This window comes from Triturus cristatus, chromosome 12 (assembly GCF_964204655.1).
Source record: "Triturus cristatus chromosome 12, aTriCri1.1, whole genome shotgun sequence".
Taxonomy (NCBI): Eukaryota; Metazoa; Chordata; class Amphibia; order Caudata; family Salamandridae; genus Triturus; species Triturus cristatus.
This window is the reverse complement of record NC_140595.1, coordinates 615,970,150-615,990,994: the sequence shown is the minus strand read 5'-3', so window position 1 is coordinate 615,990,994 and position 20,845 is coordinate 615,970,150. Positions and strand designations below refer to the sequence as shown.

Here is a 20,845-nt window from a genome sequence, read left to right as displayed (position 1 = left end):
TCAGAGAGGCCCCAGTAAACATGCTCTTCATCTCGTCATCAACTTTCTATTTATAACACCACAGGATCTGAACTCTCGCACTCACATAAAACATTTGTCATGCAGACAGAAATGCACAAAAAATACAGGACAAGCGAAATGCAAATCCTGTTTGACAAAAAACAAAGCACTGCGTAAATACTGCAGAGACTAAATAAAATCAATATTACCCTTACAGTGTCATGGTATGATCCTGCAAGGAGTAAATTGTTTCCGTCACAGAGGTTAGGTAAACACCAAATACATCGGCTGTACGGAACTTCATTTGTTTGGTTGGAAATTGTCTGCAGACGGGATCTCGGACCATTACAGTAGGCATTAGTTAGCTGCACATCTGTAATGATTCAGCTCTTGGCACTGAGCATTAGAACAAGCATTTATCTGTCGATTTCCTTCTAGTAACCTAATGTTATTTTAGCCTCTCCCAATGTCTGCAACCATATGGCGATGTAATTTGTGATATGGGGGGGGGGGGAGGGGGGTTTGAGTGCATAAGTGATAACTGTGGCAGTGTCTTTTGATCTAATACTATTTCATTGGGGTTACCTGTTCACCACCTATCCTCCCAGATTTATTCTTTGTTGCCGATGGTTATTTGATAGTGATGTTATTTTAGGGCTATTTGTAGTTTGTGCCTCTGTGTTAGAGTTGGTTTACCTTATCCTATTGTTATTGGTGGTTACCTGTACCAGTGTTTGAATTCTCAATTTCCTCGTAATTTGAGGTAAATGAATATAATTTCCCCTATCGTTGTCTTATGGGACTAAGCGATGGCAGCAACATTCCATCAAGTTCTTACAATTTGGAATGCCTTGGTTTAAGACTCCATTTCCCAATCACCCTATTAAAGTATTCCATGGTGGTAAGCCAGTTGTAAAGTCCCTGTTCCTCTTGTGTCAGGTCTTGGAGCAGCTCGTGTACGAAGCCTTTTCAAGGAAGCCAGAGCTCGGGCTCCGTGCATCGTTTACATTGATGAAATTGATGCTGTGGGGAAGAAACGCTCCACCAATGTATCTGGCTTTTCCAACACAGAGGAAGAGCAGACCCTAAACCAACTTCTGGTGGAAATGGATGGTAAGTGTATGCCAAACGTCTTCACCTCATCTCTGATGTTGAGCAGGTAGAGACATCAAAGCACTTGTTAAATGTGTGAGTGTAGCAGGATGAATGAATGGATGGGTGATGGTCAATGCAGACCAAGATAAAGAGAGTGTTGCTGGACATGAAGATCAAGATAAATGGTGGGCAGTAAAGAGGTAGTTGGTATTAGCATGAGCAGGAAGTGGTAGAGTAGACCCCTGATGACTGATAGTACCTCTGCCTTCTGATAATCCTGGGCTAATCACTTTAGACACTGACAGTCTGTCCTCATTTACACCCTGAATTCTCAAATTAGATTTACTGACAACTTCCTTCACGGTTCTTCCTTCTATCCAACAAACACCAGTTTGTTTACATAGGCACCTGCAGATCCCAGAATATTTGTATCACCTGGGGAGGTCCCCATGGTTCTATCATTCCCCTTTACCTTCAACCTTTTACCAAAATTCACCAGTACACCAATTACACGCCAATCTACTTAAACATTTCCTCTGCTTCTGACATCCAGTGTGTCAACCTATGTCTGCATCTCATCCACACCTGGATGTTCAACATGCGTCTAAAATGCGACCCCACCAAAATAGAATTCCTTCAACTCTCCAGAAACTAGAAACAACTAGACTAAACTTGTCTCAAATCATGAACCTAGACTGATTCAAACTCCAACTTTCACCCATTTTCAAGTTATGCAGATTCACTCTAGATATTAAGCTTATGCTCAAGGTAGACATAGCCATTCCTCCCAGAAAAATAATATTGAAAAACTCTTCAGTCACTCTATGCACACACCACCTAGAACATCATCCCTGTATCCATCAGTGTTCCAACCCTGCTCCAGTTTAGGATAGAACTGAAGGCACACCTCTTTAAAGAATGCTTCATCATGACCAAATAACAATCCATTTTCACTTTCAGGAACAAACTACCTCTCTATTCATTGGTTTACTGTGTTTTTAAATGTGTAGTGCTTCTCTGCTGTTTGGGCTATACAAGCACCACATACATGCATTCATACAGAAAAAGACAAACAAAGCAGGGCTAGCTCTTCAACTTGAGAAAGATTTGTCATGGAAGGTGGTTAGCAGTGCTATGCTAGGTGAAGTGAGTCTGAACTGTACATAACTTGGTATGAGTGGAAGTAGTTTGGACTCTTGTTTCTACATGTCAGAGGTGTGGGTATGGGAACATCTCAGAACGTTGTCAATGGCCATAGGATAAAAATCTTGTGGTACTTTCAGTGCATATTTATGTAGGTTCAAAGAGCTAGGTTTGACAGTTTTATTTGTGGCAGTATGATTGGGTGGGAGAGCAACTAAATGAATTTGGGAATCAAAAAGATAGTTATTTACTAATTTTCCATCATGGTTATGTTCATATCTGCATTGTAATGTCTTCATTGACAGTCACAAATGTTTGATTAAATTCCCTGCTGCTTTGGCGGATCTTGGAACACCTTTTTGTTTGTTTTCCATGAAAGCAGCATCATAGAATGTCTTTGTCCTTCTTTTTTCATGAATGTTCAAAATAACTCTCCAGATTATCTCATACATCTGCATTGCAGCATTCCAATACAGAGTAGACCTTATTCTATGGAGAACATGAAAGTAAAAAGGTAGCCTGCTAGTCTTACATTTACACTGAACACAGAAAAACGGAGACTGGAAGGCACCCCTTCCCAAAATGCATTATACTGACAGTTGTGTCTCAGATCCAGTTATTTCTTCTGGCTCATGAGAAAAGGCTATAGAAACACCCAGTTTTTTTTTTTTTGCTTAAGTTTTTCTGTCAGAAATTAATTTTTCTCTACTTCAGTCAACATTTTTTTGTCATCTTCTGTTGAGTGAATTATTTTGCATTAGCCACTGATTGAATGTTTCAGTCAGAATTCCACCTCTTTTTTCTAGGTGCCCTTCATGTGCTAGAACAAAAGCTGTAAGTGACTTGCCTGTCTGTGAATGTGACATCTCCAAGAGGATGTCAAAATGAACCTAAAAAAAAAGAGGGGGCATCAGATTAAGAGGAATGCTGGAAGATATGATGGCAGGAGAGGAAAAAGAAGAGCTGATAAATGTCAGTCTCTCAATCTGCCTCAGTCTCCTTACCATCTCCTGGTAAAGATCTGCGCAGAGGGAGGTCTAGGGAGAAAAAATCAAGTGCGAGGGAGCAGGTACTGTTCTTCCAAAAGAAAACAAAACAGATCATAGTGATGGATGCCTTACTGTTAAAATGTGGATCCCTCTTCACTGGACTGACAATTTGAGGCCTTAGCTGAAGGCTTCTCCTCCCCTCCCCCCCAAGGCTTTTCTTCCCCATCTGGAATTTAAAAAAACATCATGATTCAGCCAGACAACACCATTGCCCTGCATCATATCAACAAGGGGGGGGGGAGGGGGGATGAGATTAAGACAGCTGTCTCTTATGTTCAAATGTTGTGGCATTAGGCCTTGGCCAGACGGATGTCTTTAACAGCAGTTCCAGGAAATAAGAACCAAGAGGCCGAATTTCTCAGTTGACATCACAAGAAAAATGACAAATGGGTCCTGAACAACAAAGTCGTATGAAACATTTTTAAGAATTAGGATTCCTAACATTAGATTTATTCCCCATGGCAAGAAACAAAAAAAATGCTGAGACTTCGCGTCCAGGGTACCAGAGCAGAACTCTGTTGGCAATGCACTTTTAATCAACTGATCAACCCAATTTGTCGACACTTCAACTCCAGTTCCATTCATTCCTCTAGTCATGGTCAAACTAGGCAAATCCAAGATTAAACGGATACTAATATCTTCAGACAGGTAGTGGGGATACATGGACTTACAAGATCTGTCACTCGTACACCCCAGGAGACTAGATCTACTGACCAAACTAAAAGGCCAGGTCCAACAAGCAAGTCTGCAGTCCTTGAATTTGGCTGTATGGCTCCTGAAGTCAGTCAGTATGGACATCTAATTCTTCCTCAGGAATGCAAAGACATTTCTTAAAAAATCAAAACGTCCATTGACAAGATCATGCTATGCACTAAAATGTAAATGGAAAGAAGAGGTACTGCTACCTTATTTGCCGGATCTAGCCAAATGAAGTTACAAATCTCTTCTACAAAAGTTCACCTGATTGCTATAAGGGCGTATAGAAAGTCAGCACAGCAAGTTTCATTTTTTAAGATTTCAGTCATTAAAGATTTTGTGGAAGAACTGAAAAGGGTTTTTCCACCAGTGAAAGCAACATCTCCTCTATTGGGTTCAAAACTTGTGCTTTCAAGATTGATGAGCTTATTTTGAGCCTATTCATTGAGCAACATGGCAGCATCTCTCAAAACTGTCTTTTTAATTGCTGTCACCTCAGCTAAAATTGTCATCGAGTTACAAGCTTTATCCGCAGTAAAACAGTTTATGATTTGTCACGCCAATAGGGTTGTTTTAATAACTCATCCTTCATTCTTAGCCAAAGTTGTGTCTAATTTTTATCTTACCTTGCCAACTTTCTTTCTAACCCATCAACATAAGTACAGAAGGCTTTCCACCCGTTAGATATTAAAAGGGTTCTGTGGTTTTATCTAGACAAACCTAAAGTGATTAGGAAAATAAAACAGTTGTTTGTAAATTGTGTTCCCATTACCCATCCTACTATCAAATTCACCAGCAGAAATACTAAACAGAAGCATCATCTCCCTTTTCTGAATGTGCCTCTCACCATTTATGAACAAAACAATTATAACTGATCTGTACCACAAGCCTACAGATGCTCATTTTTATCTAAACTGTATTTCATGTCACTCACACCACACTAAACTCTGCATCATCTACAGCCAAGCACTCAGAATAAGACGCATCTACAGCAATGAGGACACTTGTAAAGAACATTTATCGCAACTTACTAGATTATTTCAAATGTGAGGCTATCATCTGCATATCATAGAGCAACATACTGACAAGTCTTTGCAGTTCCCCAGGGAAGAACTTATTTGGAATACCAACAGCAGAATCAAAATTTCTGAATCTGATTCGTGGTTGACAAAAGGGTTGGCTGGCAAACACTGCTCCGCTGGCGGAGGTCTCTGAGTTTTTGCCACTCTGCTTGGACCGTAGAGTGTGGCAAAAAATCTCCGCCTACTGCTGGTGTAGCTGAGTAGATTGGCCAGTGCTTAAACATTGAGCACTTTGGTGACCACAAAAGATGTTCTTACTGCTGCAAGACTACGATTCACCTGGCTGTGCGGAGACTGGTGCTGACTGCTGAGCTGAGTCTCTTGAACGGAAGATGGTGGCCACTGCAAAAGTGGAGTTTCATCAGGCGCATACCCTGCTTAGTCAGCACGTACCGTGACGCGAGCATCAACATCCTGCATTCTAGGTGAGAGGCTATTGTCGGCTCATACCGGGCCCTCTCTCAGTGGTACACGCTCGGGCCTAGTATTGGCGGGAATGACAAGGGGTGTTTGTGTGGAGTATAGGTTTCTTTTTTCAAAAGCCATAGGTGGTAATCGTTACCTCTGTTGCTTTTTATTTGAATTTGTGTAGTAATCAGAAACACCATTTTCGTAAGGACATCAAAAGCATTTTGGGTTAAGTAATGTGTAGCTTGTTTATATCTGAATTACGAAACAGGGTATGTGCACTGCAACATAGTTCTGGATGAATCTGTCATGTTATCTCCTCGTCTAGAGTCAGGCTTGCGCACCAAATGCGCCTCTGCAAGGAAAGACCAACCATAACAAAGGGGGCTGTGTGTTACTGAACAACTTGACACGTAACAAAAGCAAAGAAGCCTCCTCTTTCGGAGAAACTTGGCATGGACAAACATTGCTTTGCTCTTCTCATTCTGATGCATACATCTGACTTTGGATTCCTCACCTTTTGAATTACCCCTTGTGCTCCATTCCATGGAAACTTTACTCCATAGCTCTCCCACGTCGACGAGGATGTCCCAGTGTAACAGCTCCACTCGCGACCCTGCGGGACGTCATCGGAGCCATAAGAAAACCTCGTTGGCATGCGGACGTCAGTTCCCTTTTTTCTGCACCGTCAACGCGTAACGGTTTTTCTAGGGCTGTCCATTTCTGAGTATTTCATTGTTACAGGTTCTCCTGAAATTGTAGCAATGCGATGGCTGCTCAGAAGAAATCTGGTTTTAAGCCTTGCAGGGAATGCATGGGTCATATGTCCATCACTGACCCCTATGATGATTGTTTTTGGTGCGTATCGTCGGACCACAACGTCAAGGGATGTTCGTCATGCTGACGAATGAATTCGAAGGCCCTCAAAGAGAGGGAGGCCAAGTTGTTTATAGCCAGGGCGAAGAAGCAGAAGAGGGGCCAAAGAAGGATAAGAGGGGCCAAAGAAGGATGAGATTGAAGTCCAAGTCACCGACTCCGCACTCCTCGAAGTCATTGAGGAAGCACAAGAAGAAGTGGTGTCATGGCTCCAGATGTTGTTGTTCTAAGGACAAGTCGTCGTAGTCGGGGTCCCCAACACCACGGCGTCACAGAAAGGGTGAAGTCTCACCTTCGCCTTAGGTGACTCCGGCGCACTCTCTGGCTCCGAGAGGCTCTCCGATGCCTTCGCCTCCGAGCACTCCGCCTCCGGCGCCGCACCCAGAGCCAGTCTTACAGTCTTGAGCTGTTCCTGAACAGGCGGTACCAGATCCGTACCCACCCTTTCTGGCTCCAGGTACGGGTCTTTCGCATCTCTTAAATGTGATGTATGGCATGTTCGCCAGGGCGGCTAACCCTACTGGTGCGCCTATTGGCCCCATGGGAGTGCTGTCTTACAACCTGGGAGGGTTACCACCTCATTTTGCACAGGCACCTTTCATGCTGTTCTTGCCGAAGGCCCCAAGTTGGCCTTTCCCGACGCTGGGGTACTCCACGCCGGTGCAATCGCTGGATGGAAGAATGGAGTATTTTCCTGTGCCGTCGAGCTCTGGTCTGGGTGAGTGCTTGCAATGTTCAACACTCCGTCCATCATCCCCTTTGGTTTTGCTTTGTCGGGCTCTGGTCCGGCACTTCTCAGCCTTGCCCGGCACCTTCAGCTATCCCTGTAGAGCCTCCATCGACGCCTGCCCCGAAGTCGCCGGTGCCGCTTCTGGTGCCGCCGCTACCCAAGTTGAGATCAAGTAGGGAGGCACAGAGGCTTCTAGTGGAGAAAGAATTCCAGGAGCAAAATGAAGAGGCTGAAGAGGGGGATATTATTGATCCCATGCAAGAGTTTGAGGGACTTCAGGAGGCTTGTGGGCTAGATACGTCTCCAGAGTGGGAACTCTCTTCTCCTAAAGGCCTTCCTTCGCAGGAGGTCTCTTCTTACCACTCAATCATAAGAAAGGCGACGGATCTACTGGACTTTTTACTTTATTGTTTTAGAGTTTTATATAGCGCAAACTAGACCTGAGAACGCTTTACATAGACACCAGTTTCGTTACAGAAGGACACATTCATTTTTGTTAGGCACAGGGAGATTAAGTGATTTTCCCAGAATCACAGGATGTTGAGCGTCAGTGCCGAGACGCGAACCCGGTTCCCCAGCTTCGAAATCGACCGCTCTAGCCGTAAGGTTAAATCCTCTCCCCAACTTGCAGTTGCCTCCTGCGGATTTCAAGTCAAACACCCTGACAGAGGTTCTTCACTCTCCTTCATTTGTGACAGAGCCTCTGCTCCCATTTAATGAGGCTTTGACAGAGCCCATCTTCTAGTTATGACAGAAGCCTATGACTGCCCCTGCTGTGTCCAGATCAGTGGCAAGACGGGAAAAAGTAGCATCTGGGTATCCAGCTTTCTTATTTGCACATCCATCCCCTGAGAGCTTGGTAGTTCAGGTGTCATGCTCTACAAAATAATCTTCTGGCTCTTTTCCATCCACGCCTGGAGATAGGGAGCCTAAGAGGATGGAACAATCTGCTAAGAAGGTATTTTCCTCCGCCAGTATGGCTATACAATCGACAAATGCAACGTGCCTACTGGATCTCTACATTCAGGCCTTGATGGATTCGGCTAAAGAGGTGATCCCTAAGCTTCCAGAGGACGTCCAGGGCTATTTTGCGGAGGTTCTGTCAGACATTCAACCTGCGGCCCGTCAGGTCATTCAGGCTGGGCTTGGCACAACTAGAATGATGGGTTCCTCAGTGGCAACTGGGAGGCACACCTGGGTAAGGGGGAGTGTTTTTTCTCCGGATGCGCAGGCCACCCTTTTGGACTTGCCCTTTGATGGCTCTCAACTCAACTCAGCGCTGCAGTGCTTTAAGGACAGTAGGGCAACGGCTAGATTGTTAGGTCTGCAGTCCCAACCTAGATGCTTTGGTTACAGTAGATTTCAAGGGTGTGGCAAGGCTACTCCATTTCTGGCCCGGCAGCAGCAGCAACAGGCGAATCCTCTGTGTAGATCATACAGAGGGAAAGGTAGAGGTCGCCTGTGAGGCTCAGCTCGCCAGCAAGTCTCCTCCTCTCATGTTCCCCCAACTGGTACCGCAGGGAAGCAGCTATAGATCCTCTATCTTAGAGCATGTTGGTCCTGTGGCAGTTAGGGTGTCCCATTTTCTTCGAAATTGGGGATCAGTTACATCAGATCTCTGGGTGTTGGATCTCCTATGGATGCGCCTTTTCATTCCAGAACTTTTCCCCTCCTTTCCCCCTATGCCCGGACTTGTGCTCGGAGGACCATCTGTTGTTCCTGCAACAAGAGGTTCTGTCTTTGCTACAGAGAGGTGTGCTAGAGGTTGTTCCGGAGCAGGAAAGGGGTCAGGGATGCTACTCCCGGTATTTCCTGATCCCCAAAAAGGACGGGCAATTGAGACCGATCCTAGATCTCAGGATCTTGAATTTTTGCCTCAAACAGGAGAAATTCAAGATGTTGACCCTAGCTCCGGTTCTTCTAGCGCTGCAGCAGGGAGACTGGATGGTGTCGATCGATTTACAGGATGCTTATTTTCACATTTCCATCCTGAAGTCGCATCGGAAGTATCTCCAATTTTATGGTGGAGTCTCAACACTACCAGTTTGAGGTCCTTCCGTTCGGTCTTACATCTGCTCCACGTGTCTGCACGAAGGTGAGGGGTTGGTAGTGGCTCATCTCAGAAGATTGGGGATTCTTGTTTTCCCCTAACTGGACGACTGGCTGCTCAAAACAAAGTCGCCAGAGATGGTGCTGCATCATCTGCAAGTAGCAACACAGCTGTTGTTCGACTTGGGTTTTTCGATTAATGTACCCAAATCTCACCTGGTGCTCTCCCAACGCTACCTGTTCATAGGGGCAGTACTGGACACTACTGTGAGTTGTGCTTTCCTGCCTCCTCAGAGGATTCTAGACATCCAGGCTATGATTCCAATTTTTCAAAATGGAGCAGCTGTTGCAGTCCTGAAGGTCTTACGCCTGCTTGGTCTGTTCGCTCCCTGCATACTGTTGGTCAGCCATGCACGCTGGTATATGAAGGCACTTCAGTGTGCCTCCGCAGGTAAAGGTTTCGACACAACAGAGATCTCAGGGAGGTGGTAAGAATCTCCAGAGACACTGCAGCAGAGCTGTTGTGGTAGAGTGTTTCGGACAACCTGTCTCAAGGGAAACTGTTTCAACCTCCTCTTCCGGTGACCACAGTGATAACGGATGCCCCCCACTCTAGGGTGGGGAGCTCATCTGGGGGATCTGGAGGTCAAGGGCCTTTGGTCTCCAGAGGAAAGATTGCTTCACATCCATCTTCTGGAATTGCGGGCGATACGTTTGGCTCTCAAGGTCTTTCCTCCCACTCTTTGCGGTAAGTCAGTGTAGGTCCTGACGGACAACACTACCGCAATGTTTTATATAAACAAACAGGGAGGAATAGGGTCATATCATTCCTGCAGAGAGGCTCTACGACTCTTGTCCTGGGCTCAGGACCATCCAATTTGTGTGATTGCAAATCATCTGTCCAGGGTGCTGAATGTTCGTGCGGGCAGTCTCAGTTGGCCGTTCTCGGGCGATCACGAGTGGCTTCTTCATCCAGAGGTGGACCATCACATTTTCAAGATGTCGGGTTTTCCTCGGTTGTAACTGTTTGTCTCTCACGCGAACGCGCACAGCACCCGTCATTCTGCAGTCTCCAGTATCTGATGCGAGGAGTGTTGGGGGACGCGTTTTAGCTAGACCGGGACTTGCAGCTTCTTTACACGTTTCCTCCCATACCCTTGATACCTCGAGTTTGGGGAAGATTGCCCAAGACCGGACCCAAGTCATATTGATAGCTCCGGACTGGCCAAGAAGAGTGTGGTACACAGACCTCCTTTACCTCTCATCGCACCCTCCACTCTGTCTCCCTCTCAGGGAAGACCACCTCTCGCGGTCACAGGGGCAGGTTCTACACCCCCACCTCCAGAGCCTGCACCTTCATGCCTGGAGATTGAACCTGAGTTCTTTCTCCTCTCCCACAGGATGTGGTGGATGTTATTTTATCAGCCAGAAGACACTCCACCAAATCTGTCTATTCTGGTATGTGGGCCAAGTTTGTCAAATGTTGTGGCGAGAGATCAATTGATCCTTTGCAGAACCGTCTGTCTGATATTCTGAGTTTTTCTGGCTCATCAAGATTGTGCAGTGTCTACTGTTTAGGGCTGCTTGTCTGACTTGTCAGCCTTTCTTTGCTTATCAGACCAACCCTCTTAGTTTAAGTCTACCATAGTCATGACATTCGTTAAGGGTCTCATTAACAATTTTCCTCCCACTCCATTTATCATGCCTCAGTGGGATTTGAATGTAGTCCTTACTTTCCTGATGGGCCCCCCTTTGAACCAGTGCACAGTTGCCCATTGGCATTTCTAGCATTCGAGACAGTTTTACTGAATGCAATTACTTCTGCCAGGAGGATTAGTGAGCTGAAGACCCTTAGCTCTAAGCCTCCTTTTACCTCCATTCATGCGGATAAGATGGTTCTTGGGACCAGAGCTGCTTTCCTGCCTAGGGTGGTCACTCCTTTTAACCTAGGACAATCTATCACTTTACCCACTTTCTATCACCCCCTTCCGAGGAGGAGGAGAGACTTCACTGCCTGGACCCTAAGGGGGTGGTTAACTTCTAACTGGATAGAACTAAGGACTTCAGTTTGGACAACCAACTTTTCTTCGACTGAGGCCAAGGCTGTCCACAAGAGAACACTGTCCATGTGGATCATCCTCTGTATCAAGATCCTGCTACGCCTTGGACAAGAAGGAGCCTCCTGAATGTATTTGAGCTCATTCCGCCAGAGCTAAGTCGTCTTCTTCGGCTTTAGCTAGATGTGTCACTGTTATAGACATCTGCAAGTCAGCAACTTGGGCCTCCATCCACACTTCTGCTTAGACTCGGAGGTGAGGAGGGACGTCCGCTTTGCACGTTCTGTGCTGCATGATTTTTTGGGAATAGGTAGGCAGGCACCCTCCTCCGAGAGAGAGGCTGCTTGGGGATTCAATTCAAAAGGTGAGGAATCCACAGCCAGATGTATCCATCAGAAGAACAAGTTACTTCCCTTCGGTAACGCTTTTTCTGGTGGATTCAGTATCTGCCTGTGGAACCTCACTGTCCCACCCGCCTCCCAGTTGCCTGCCTGTTTATAAGGAGAAAAATAAATAAAATAATAATACTCTGTGTGTGGGGGGGCATGCCCCCCCAGACGCCCCGGGGACCGCTATCTCCCCGGAGCTTTGTAAATTGGTGGGAGTGGGGGCCCCCCCGGAGCCAATGATGACCCTGGGGACCGCCACCCCCAGGGCCAGCTCCTGCAGTGTCCCGGGGTGCCCACCCCGGGACACTGCTGATTGCTTTGGCAGGGCGGGAGCCTTGCAGCTCCCACCCTGCCATAGCAAACTTGGTTTGAATTTTGAAAGAGAGAGCAGGGAAACCTGCTCTCTCTTTCAAAATTCAAACCAAATTGCTTTTCCACATGGGGAGCTGCATGCATGTTAGCAGCTCCCCATGTGGAAAAGCAATGCCGGCTCCCGCAGGAGGCGGGGAGCCGGAGGGACTGTAGGGGGATTGGGGACCCCCCCCCCCACGGCCCCCAACAGAGAGAGCCAGCAACGGGGGATGGGGTCCCCGGGGCTAGTTTTGGCCCGGGAGGGGGGCCACGCGGCCCCTCTCCCCCCCCTCCAAAAAAATATAAAAATAAATAAATTAGAATGGCCGGCCCTATGGAATGGGGTCCCCGGGGCCTTTAGTGGCCAGAGGAGGGGGGGGGCAACAGAGCCCTCCTCCCAAAAAAAAATAAAAAAATCATGCCCCGGGTGGATGGGGTCTGATTAAGCCCTCGGGAGGGGGGCCACGCGGCCCCCTTCCCAAATTTTACATTTAAAAAAAAAAAAAAAAATAGGGGACAGGCCCTGGGGGATGGGGACCCCAGGGCCAAAAAATGAGAAAAAGAAGGGGGGCTACGCAGCCCCCCTTCTTAAAAAAAAAAAAAATACTGGCATCGCGCTGGAGGCCACGCCCCCTCGTTTCAGCACTCTGCAAATGCGCCCCCTGGCGCGTTTAAGAATGGGGAACAAATTCCCCCTGAATACTGGGGGTCCCTGGGGGCCAACTAGCCCACCAAGAACCTCCAGTATGCGCCAGGGGGCTGCGTTGCAGAGAGGTGTTCTGAGGCCACTCCCCTTTTTACACCTCTCTGCAACGCAGCTCTGTGGCGCTTAATGGAGGTAGCTGGTGGGGTAGTTTCACCCCAGGGACCCTCAGGATTCAAGGTGGGGTATCCCCCAACTTAAAACGTGCCACGGGGCGCGTTTGCACAGTGGTGAAGGGAGGGGGCGGGGCCTGAGTTGATATGTGTGCAAACACGCCCTGTGGCGCGTTTTAAGTTCAGGAATTAATTCCTCTTCAATCCGTAGGGTCCCTGGGGGCCACCTAGCCCACCAGGTACCTCCAGTAAGCGCCACGGAGCTGCGTTGCAGAGTGTTGTAAAAAGGCGTGTGGGCTCTGAACACCTCTCTGCAAGGCAGCTCTCTGGCGCATACTGGAGGTACCTGGTGGGCTAGTTGGCCCCCAGGGACCCTCAGGATTGAGGAGGAATTAATTCCTCAACTTAAACCGCGCCACAGGGTGTGTTTGCAGACATGTCACTTCAGCCCACGCCTCCTTCCTTCACCACTGTGCAAACTCGCCCCGTGGTGCGATTTTAGTTGGGGGATTAACTCTTTTAATACTGAGGGTCCCTGAGGGCCAACTAGCCCAACAGGTATCTCCAGTATGCGCCAGGGAGCTGCGTTGCAGACAGGTGTTAAGAGGCCACGCCCCTTTTTACACTTCTCTGGAACGCAGCTCTGTGGCGCTTACTGGAGGTACCTAGTGGGGTAGTTTGACCCTAGGGACCCTTAGGATTCAAGGGGACTTAATCTCTCAACTTAGAACGGCCACAGGGCGGGTTTACACAGTGGTGAAGGGAGGGGATAGGGCTTGAGGTGACGTATGCAAACACATCCTGTAGCGCGTTTTAAGTTGGGGAAATAATTCCACTTCAATCCTAAGGGACCCTGGGGCCAACTAGCCCACCAGGTGCTTCCAGTAAGTGCCACTGCGCTGCGTTGCAGAGAGGTGGTGCAGGCTGTGCCCCTTTTTACACCTCTCTCCAGTGGTGCTTACTGGACGCACCTAGTGGGCTAATTTCCCCTAGGGACCCTCAGGATTCAAGGGGAGTTAATCTCCCAGCTTAAAATGGCCACAGGGCGTGTTTACACAGTGGGGAAGGTAGGGGAAGGGGCCTGAGGTGACGTGTGCAAACACGTCCTGTAGCGCGTTTTAAGTTGGGGAAATAATTCCCCTTCAAACCTGAGGGCCCATGAGGGCCAACTAGTCCACCAGGTGCTTCCAGTAAGCACCAATGTGCTGCGTTGCAGAGAGGTGGTCCAGGCCGTGCCCATTTTCTCTGCAACGCAGCTCTGTGGTGCTAACTAGAGATACCTGATGGGCTAGTTGTACCCAAGGGACACTCAGGATTCAAGGGGACTTTATCCCCCATATTAAAACGGCCATAGGGCGTGTTTGCATACGTCAGCTCAGCCCCCCCCCCCCTTCACCAGTGTGCAAACGCGTCCTGTGGCGCGTTTTAAGAGGTAGTTTTAATACCCCTGCCCTATTATATACTAGGGGCTTACAGAGGAGGTCCTGCTAATAACAGGGGTACCCCAACGCATAGTGTTCCCTAGTGTATGTAGGTGTTTTAACTGTATTCTAAGTGTCTTTTAGCATAGCACTGGCTCTAGGACTGGTTAGTCAGAGTCAGTTACCACCAGTACCCATCTGAAAAAGTTGAGGGTACAGGAAGATTTTGCAACAAGGATTCTTTCTGCTCCTCTGTTTGTTCTTTCTGCCCGTCTTCCTTCTTCCTGCACTTTTTTTTGTCTTTGAGGACTTCTGTAGCTTCTTTCTGCATTTCTTTTTCTTCTTTCTGTGTGTTTTTTCTTCTTTCTTCACATGTCCTACCTCTGTAGGCATAGTTAGAAACTAGCATTTAAAAAAGCTTTGAAATTCACTTAAAAAACCATAGGTTTCAGGCATGTTATAGTTAGGAATTAGCATTTAAAAAACCTTATAAATTCACAGAAAAAATCATAGGTTTCAGGGGTGTTCTAGTTAGCTGGACATTTCACTCGTACAAAACCATTGAAATTCCCCCGTTATAGTTAGTTCAGCTAACAATAACTCGCGCGCCCGCAATGCGCTGCTGATGATGTCACATATTGCATCACTCACGACCTGGTCAGTGACATCACTGATGACATCTCAAATGACATCACTGATGACATCATCCATGTGATAAGTTGATGCATCTTCTCACATCCTAATATAACCTTTGATACACCCACTCTAAATTACAGACTGCCATTCTCAAAACCATAGACACTCCAACACCAATAACTACATACCCACTCACTGATTCTTAGGTCTACACACCCATCCACTCACTCACCCGTACAGTCACTCATACTTATGGTCACTCAGTACAGGACTATCATATGCACTCATACACCTATATAGACACTCACACACCGCCACTCATCCATAGAGGTACTCACACACCTACTCAGTCATGCAAATAATTTATCACACTGCCATTTACTCACCTATACAGTTATACACTCACCAGCTCAATTACTCGTACTAATACTAGCACATTCTTAAGCTCTTATACAATCAATGATACAAGCACACACTCATCCATACAGCCACTCTCACTATCACACACTCTCACTTGTAGCCATTTATGTACTCCAACACACATATATACTGCCTTTCACATATGTAGCTACTCACACATGTACCACTGAAATATACATTCACTCACTAACACAACCATACACACACTCACCCACCCATACAGTCCATCACAGATGCACTCTTGAAACCATGCACCCAGTGAATCACCCACTCACACATCTATGCAGTCACACATACCCCACCCACACAAACACTCAGGCACCCATACAGATACTCAGACAACCAATCTATAACCCATATAGACACTCATGTAGCTATTTGCAAACCCATGCAGCCGCTTACACACCAACAGACAGACTGATACAGACATTCACACAGTTTAGCCACTAACCCATGCATTCAGTAACATACGTTTAATCACTCACTTATAGAGTCAGTCACGCACCTACAAAATCATCCATTCACACACTTATACACCCACTCATTCTTCAATATGCCTTTCCCTATATATATTAAACATATTTAAACTTTACAGAAACACACATTCACTGGATGACGTCATCTGTGATGTCATCAGTGATGTCACTGACCATGTCATGAGTGATGTAATATGTGACGTCATCAGCAGTGCATTTCGGGGGCGCGAGTTATAGTCAGCTGAACTAACTATAACGGGGGAATATCAATGGTTTTGTACGAGTGAAATGTCCTGCTAACTATAACACCCCTGAAACATATGGTTTTTGCTTTGAATATATATATATATATATATATATAAATATATACACACACATATATATGTATATATATAATATGGTGTTAAGATACGATATAAATGAACTATTAAAGCTGACTTGACATCAAAGATTTCCTTATTTCACTGTAGTATCTTTGTGCCCTCTTAATGTCAACAGTAGGTAGGGGTGCCTCAGCCTCAGTTGTTGGTTTCTTGAAGAACATGATCACTGTCTGACAGTACCATGTTTATTTATGGCACCAGGGCCGTAGCTTGGACTAGCAGGAGCATCCATAACAGCACATCTCGGATCACAGGAGCAGTGGCATAGCCACTTCTTGCATCTTGAAATTGGTACACAATGTACCCGTATAGAGGCATGTTAGAGGCCTCATGTTTTGAGGACCAACAGGCATGGCAACACATAATGAGGCTTGTTCATGATCAGATGTACATCGTTGGACAGGCATGAGATTCAGAACATATTCCACTTATGCCAGTAGATGGCATGAGTCAAGCCCTCTCTGGTGCTGACCAGCACCTTCATGCAATCCTGGGGCAAATTGATATAATCGCACAAGGTTAAAGAAACTGAGTTGTGATTTAGGATCTTAGCATGCAGCTCCATTTGCACTTTTATACTTTTGAGAGATGAGTGATATCCAGGAAAAAGACCCATGATTTAGGGGTGCTTCTTTTCTTTTTATTATTCCTCCCTTTCTTTGTCTGTAAAGCATTGTTTCGCTTCTGATGAACTAGTGGCTAATTTCCTATCTAAAGTGCTTTTCCCTCTTTTTCACTATTTACCTTCTCCATTGCTGAAACTTTCAGTTCTTCAACACTAGTCTTGGAGGAGGTTACTTTCCACTGCTTTGAGCACCGATATTGTGTGCCATTGGAGAGCTCGACGTTGTAGGTTTTGACTTCACGGACAGAAGCATTGAAGGAAATGGTGCTGAAGGATTAGTAAAGGCTTTAGCGCCGAGACCTAAATAGATGATTTTGGTACCAATGCAGTCAGCATTTTCTACTGAAATGGAGGACAAAACTTCTATGTAAACGTTTAATGTGAAATAAGAGAGTAAGAAGATTGGGCCTCTTAGTTGCTCTCCAGCAACAGCATGCACATAATATGCAATGATGAATCTGATGTGCATGCTTTTTCTTTTTAAATTTTCTGCAGATTTATCAAATTAGATCAAAAGTTATTAGCACTTAAAAACACGTTTCCTATCTGTTAACCAACATAACAATAACTAGAGAGTTGTTTTCGATGAGTTAGTATTAGTTATACTGGTTAAAAAAAGTTAAAGGAAAATATTGCATGGGAAAGGTATTTTTGTAATTGAAAAGGTTCGTTTCTCCCTGTTAAAGTGTTCCAGGAGCTTTCAAATAAAAGGGAAGATTTAATGTTTATGAATTGTAATAAAAATCCCGGGATGGAGAACATTTTAGTATTATTGAAAGGTGGATGTGGACATGGTGATGGAAACTTGCAGGATATTCTAGAATATGATTCATAGCAAGTTAACATTCTTGAATAACATTCGATAACTGTTTTTTAATTAGAAATAGCACACCTTACGTTTCCATTTCTTCTCTTTTCCCTGCTCAGGAATGGGAACAACAGATCACGTTATTGTATTGGCTTCTACAAATCGTGCTGACATTTTAGACAACGCTCTAATGAGGCCTGGTCGGCTGGATAGACACATCTTCATTGACCTTCCAACTCTGCAAGTAAGCAAAAACTAACAGCGAGGAGTATTGGAAATTTTCAAATTAATATGTGGCCAGTTAATGAATAATGCATGTGGGTTACAGGTGGTTGATGAAATGGGCGTCTGACTGCTCACTAGGTGGGAGATGTTGTTTCTATCCCTCCTGCTGAATTTGTTCAACTACTTTAGTACAAATCAACTTAATTACCTCAAAGTAAAGGCGCTCCATAGGTGACCATTTGGCTAGTCCAGTTCTTTTTGTTTAAGTGGAGGCTTCAAGCACAGTGACGTTTTATGAGTCAAAGTATAGGGCATCATCAGTATGATGCCCTGTCGGGAGGACCTGCTGTTATTATACCGACTGGAGGTCCATATGTTCCCAAGGGACTTAAATGCGGCTAGAGGGGATCATAAGCACACTAACAATGTACAGTACAAAACGTCTTTTATTTTTTTATTTTGCCACAAATTCACTGAAGATCGGCAAACCTTAGGCAAATTAAAAAATAAAAAAAATGCCAAGGGGTGGGCCAGGGCCTAGGGGTGGGTAAGGGGAGAGGGGGTGCGTGGCTCTCCTCCCAAAGCCTCTAAGGGTCCCAATCATTTGGGTCCTATATGGTATTAAAGGGAAGGGGGTGCGCTGGCCACCTCCGGAGCCTAAAAAAGCCCCAGGGTTCCCATCTCCGGGCCCGCCATTTTAATAAAGGGAAGGGGGCACACAGCCCCCCTCCCCAAGCCTAATAAGGCCCTGGGGACCCCATTCCCAGGGCAGAAATGCTTTAAAAAGGGGAGGGGGCCATTCAGGCCCCCTTCCCAGGCTTACAGAGCACCCGGCACCATATTCCCCGGGGCTGAGTAATTAATTAAGGGAAAGGAGTGTGCAGACCCCCTCTCAGAGCTTAATTTGGCCCCATCCCCTAGGGCCGAAATGTAAATGAAAGGGAAGGAGGCACCCCGAGCCTTAAAATGGCTCCAGGGACCCCATCCTCAGGTGCAGTGATTCTAATTAAAAAGGAAGGGGGCCACGCTGCGTCCTCCCTCCCCTCGAGCCTTTAAAGACCCCAGGGACCCATTCCTCGGGGCCGACTCAGTGACTGTGTCCCCGAACTGGGCCCACACCAGCACGATTAGGGAGGCATATTTTTGCTCCCGTCTGGCAGTATTATTTTCAAATCTCCTGCCAAACAGAAGTAAACATGTAAGTCTACTCCTGCCCAGAGGGAAAATACAAAAACAGCTGCTCCCTCAGGGCAGGAGTAATGCCGGCTCCCGCAATATACGGGGAGCTGGCTGGGATCGCGGGGGCCCTGGACCATGGTACTGTGTAAGTGCCACAGGAGGGCACAGGGGCACCTACATATATTTATGACAGGCCCTGGGGAATGGGGTCCCAAAGGCCATAATAGGCTCTGGATGGGGGGGCGGGGGCTCCCCCTTTTCATTAAATACAGCCCCCGCTGCTTACTAAGGCTCGGGGAGGGGGGCCACGTAGCCTCCTTCCCCTTTATAATGTAATGCCGACCTCGGAGATGGGCCCCTGGGGCCTAATAAGGTTCTGGGAGGGGTCGGTGTGTTCCCCCTTCCATTTTATTGACTTTGGCCCCAGGGGATGGGGTCCCTGGAGCCTGATAAGGTTTGGGGACCGTATTAGCATGGTCTTCCTCCCCTTATTTGCTCAGTGTGGCTAATGGGGTAGGGTCCTCAGGGCCTATTAAGGCTCAGAGCGGGGGGCTGCATGCCCTTTCTCCTTGATATATGTTTTGCCCCTGGGAATGGGGTTCCCGGGGCCTGAAGGCCAACCCTACGCCGTGTCATGAAAGTCTGTGTGTAGCATGGGGTTGGCAGCCTGCAGGAGGGTTGGTTGCGGCCAGGGCTTGTGGCCAACCACCCGTAGCATGGGGTTGGCTGCCTGCGATGGGGTTGGCCTCAGGGCCTGGCCACAGTCCTGTGGCCAACACCTGGTTTGGCTGTGCGGAGAATGAGGGTTGGTTGCTTGTGGGTGCGTTGGCCACAGCAGCTAACCCCGTGCTGCTCACGGCCAAAGGCAGTGGGGAGCGTGTGGTTTGCTGCCTGGAGGGGGTCGGCCACGTCCTGTGGCCAGCACCCCACTGCAGAAGGCCAAAGGCCGTGCGCAACATGGGCTGCCTGCGTTGGTTGGAAGCAGGGCCTGGCCGTAGGCAAGGCCCTGCTGCCAACCCTCCACGGTTACTGTGGTATCAAAATATTACTTTACGTTTAAAAAAAACCTCGAAATTTACTGAAAGAAACAAAGGTTAGGTAACTTTATACTTAGGTGAAATGTTCAGTAACCACATAACGTTTTAAGCTAAGAAAAAACACAGATTCATTAATATAGTTATTTCATGTAACTAGAACTCGTCCCATAAGGACATAACTTGCACCCTAGTCATGCACTGCTAATTACCCCACATATTACATCACTCATGACATCTTCTATGACATCATTGATAATATCATTGCAACATTTGCAGTGAAATTATTGATGAGAAAACTTTGCAGGACAGGGCGGAGGCTCGCCGTCAAAAGGGTCTTTGGTTCCAACAGCATCGGCACCGAGACCCAGTTTCTGATTACTACTGCTATGGTATCGCCACCCCCAATGTCTTCTCCTTTGACTTCAAGCCCTCCACCTCGATGGCAACAACACCAGCAGTGGAGCAAGCTAACCCCGGAGCATGACTGACCAATGATGAAACATTCAGCAGCGGTTAACACACAACACTTAATTTGATGCATAGACACTCCACAGCACAATCTTCAACATCAAGGCTCCATCATATATCAGCACACAGAATGTCTGTCTCCGGAAACAACTCTGACATCGATGTCAAGGAAATAGGCATCGAAGCACTCAAAAGTCTCAGTCCATTCTGTGTTTTCTGTTCACCCTGAGGCAGCTGTCCCTGTGGAACAACCAGTTTTCCAGTGAGGCCAAGACTGGTCATTCCATCAGAGGATCAACTGCACAAACCCCTACATCCTCTGGATCTACCACCTCTGCCTGAACCTCCGGTGCCACACCAGGTTCATTAATCCAACCGCTCCAGCAGCTCCTTTGCCACAAGGGACACCATTCCCACTGGTTCAGA

At 46.8% G+C, this 20,845-nt stretch overlaps 1 protein-coding gene across 2 annotated transcripts in view; it reads left to right on the top strand.

Annotated features, from left to right (window-relative positions):
• Positions 1–20,845, top strand: part of SPG7 (SPG7 matrix AAA peptidase subunit, paraplegin) — a 359,427-nt gene that overhangs the window by 182,540 nt on the left and 156,042 nt on the right. For both annotated transcript variants that reach the window (XM_085639919.1, XM_085639920.1), the window contains exons 9-10: positions 940–1,113; positions 17,630–17,754. In XM_085639919.1, coding sequence (XP_085496045.1) covers positions 940–1,113; positions 17,630–17,754 — 299 coding nt within the window. The remainder of the gene's footprint in view (positions 1–939; positions 1,114–17,629; positions 17,755–20,845) is intronic.